General features: G+C 43.9%; 1 protein-coding gene across 1 annotated transcript in view; it reads right to left on the bottom strand. All coding sequences in view use genetic code 11, as the record gives it.

Annotated features, from left to right (window-relative positions):
• Positions 1-888: 888 nt before the first annotated feature.
• EGR_00668 (hypothetical protein) overlaps positions 889-2,441 on the bottom strand; it is a gene marked incomplete at both ends in the record, with an annotated part of 2,570 nt that continues 1,017 nt past the window's right edge. The window contains 2 exons of the mRNA XM_024489917.1: positions 889-1,089; positions 1,233-1,432. Coding sequence (XP_024355914.1) covers positions 889-1,089; positions 1,233-1,432 — 401 coding nt within the window. The remainder of the gene's footprint in view (positions 1,090-1,232; positions 1,433-2,441) is intronic.

The following is a 2,441-nucleotide window of genomic DNA, read 5'->3' as shown; positions in this document are numbered from 1 at the left end:
GACTGATAGAAGCCAAGACAGGAAGCGGTTGTGGAAGTGAAGGAAAAGTGCATTGAGGGAAAAGTTGGCTTTGGAAGTTGCCAAGCAAGTGAGCGTTGCAGGCACAGGGAGACAATAGAGGGTGTCGACTGCTTCCGATTCTTTTTCTTCTTCCTGCATGTGTGATGTCAATGCACCTCCCTCCTCTTTCGACTATTTGGTGACACCGACTACCAGACGGACTGATTGGCAGGTTGGCCGAATATGCGAAATGGTGTTTGGGGTGTGTCGCACTGTCGGGTGAATGAGTACACCGATAGTTACTTCAAGACGACCCACTCACTACTCATTCCACGCCTCTGAGATGCGTGGTGGGTTGCAGACGCGAGTATTTGCTGTGAACGGTTTACTTGTTTAAGGCCACATAATTCTGTCTGCAATTCATCCATTAGGTATGATGCGATGCCATGCATGCAAAGGTGTGAAGCCAAGTCTCTTCCTGAGAAACAGTCACGTCTAATGAATCGGTTGGAAGAATGTCGCATTCTCACAACCCAGTACACAACGTAATCCTTGGAGGAATTGAACATTGGAATGTGAGCGAAGAAGATACGGACTCATCCTTATTCCCAACCTCCGAATTGCCCTGATACTCCTTCCCCGAGTGATGTGCATCACTTTTCTTGGCATCAACATCTGGCAGTCACTTGACCACATAGGATGTAGGGTAGACATCCAGTTGAGAGGTAAATGGGAGACTAAGTAGGGGACTGTTGAGTCTACGTCTGATTGTCTGCTCTGGGCGGCAAGGCCTTTGGTGAAAGTGGGATTTGCAGCAAGGTTATGTGCCGCCCGGAAGTATTGGTAGACTATCTCTACAAGCATCACGTTTTAAGGTGCTTTCTGTGGTCATTTTATTTTTTGCAAGAACCACATCACATGTACGTCGGTGACTTTACGACCTCGACACCAACCAAACTTTAGCCTAATCACACCTTGTTTCCTTTTAGCTTTCCACATCCCCTCTGCTTCATGAACACACTCAATGTAATGTTCAAATGTGACTTGGGTGCTACTTATCTCCACATCCACACCTTCAGAAAAATACTCCTACTTACATAATATGTGTACAATTAGTGTGAAATAAAGTAAATACGATTTTCGGATAGGATTTGATTCGGTCCCCCTCCAGGCAATTTCGCTCGGTCAATCAAAGCTGCAAAGGAGGTGGACGAAAAATAAAAACCACTAACTCCTTTCCACAAACGCACAACACTGAGGAGTAGGAAAGTGGAACTCCGATTCGTTGTTAGATCGAAAGCATTCAGCTTCCATTGGAACAGGCACAAGTGAGCAAAAGGTGGAGAATTGGTAGCCCTTCTCATATCAAAACAATTGATAATAACCCAGACAGGCAAATAAGCAGCAATAAAAGAGCAAACAAATGTTCTTTCTTTCCAACAAACATTCTTGCAAAGTGTAATTAGTCCCCCCCTTCGCAAATTCGACGCTGGGATTTAATTTACAAAGTAGCTTTCCAGAAGCATCGAGATACGTCATCAGTGCTATCTTCGTATTGTAAAGCGAAGTGGTCACAGGAACACTTTGCTCACCTCTGGGCTTTGGTAGCTGGCCACTTCGGGACTCTGCCATTGTGCCTTTGCCAAGCGGCCTGACCTCCGGGCCACGCCATTAGTTCCAAGCCCTACTGTATGTCAGCAACACATATTTTGTCCCAATATTGTGCATTCTTACGTCTTCAGGGGAGTTTCGGGTCACTGTCACCGCAATATCTGGATTCTGTATTTCATACTATTGTGGCACTTTACGCCTTCCCTGGCAATGAACTCGAATGGAAGAAGGCTTATTAGTGGCATTCAGAAGAGTTGGTGGAATGTTTGCGCAATAGATGGTGTCGTTTATTTTGCTGCTTGTGGATTGTTTGTTTGATTGACAATTAATCATTTATGTCGAATTTGATTTTTGACATTTCTGCTCTGGGCAGATCAGTTTATAAACATTTTACTAAAAATACTACCCCTTACCTCAAATGAAATCTACAGGGAAAAGCTAGCGAATATACACCAACCAGCGGTGATTGAGGCATGCATTAACTTGTCTCAATGATTTAATGCGCCCCATTTCGAATGAAATGGTGTTTAGGTTAGTGTTAACCACTCTTTTACTAGAATATTTAGCACTGAGGGAGAAGCTTAAAAGAGGAAAGAGAATGTAAAATACAGTAGTTGTTTGTTTAGTTATCGGTTTCATTGCAAGGGCTACTACGGCGCTCCGCTATTGTACCTTAGTACGATGCGCTGGCCTCCATGCCATATCAGTAGCCCCAAGTCCTGCTGAAAGTCTAGATCCTCTTCAGTTTTACTGAGCTTATGTGTACTCCCTTCCAAACTTTTCGCTTAGATATAGAACATTTTAATGAACATTTTGTAACTATGAGAGGG

Source organism: Echinococcus granulosus (assembly GCF_000524195.1).
Source record: "Echinococcus granulosus chromosome Unknown EG_S00002, whole genome shotgun sequence".
Taxonomy (NCBI): domain Eukaryota; kingdom Metazoa; phylum Platyhelminthes; class Cestoda; order Cyclophyllidea; family Taeniidae; genus Echinococcus; species Echinococcus granulosus.
This window is presented reverse-complemented; position numbering and strand designations above follow the sequence as displayed.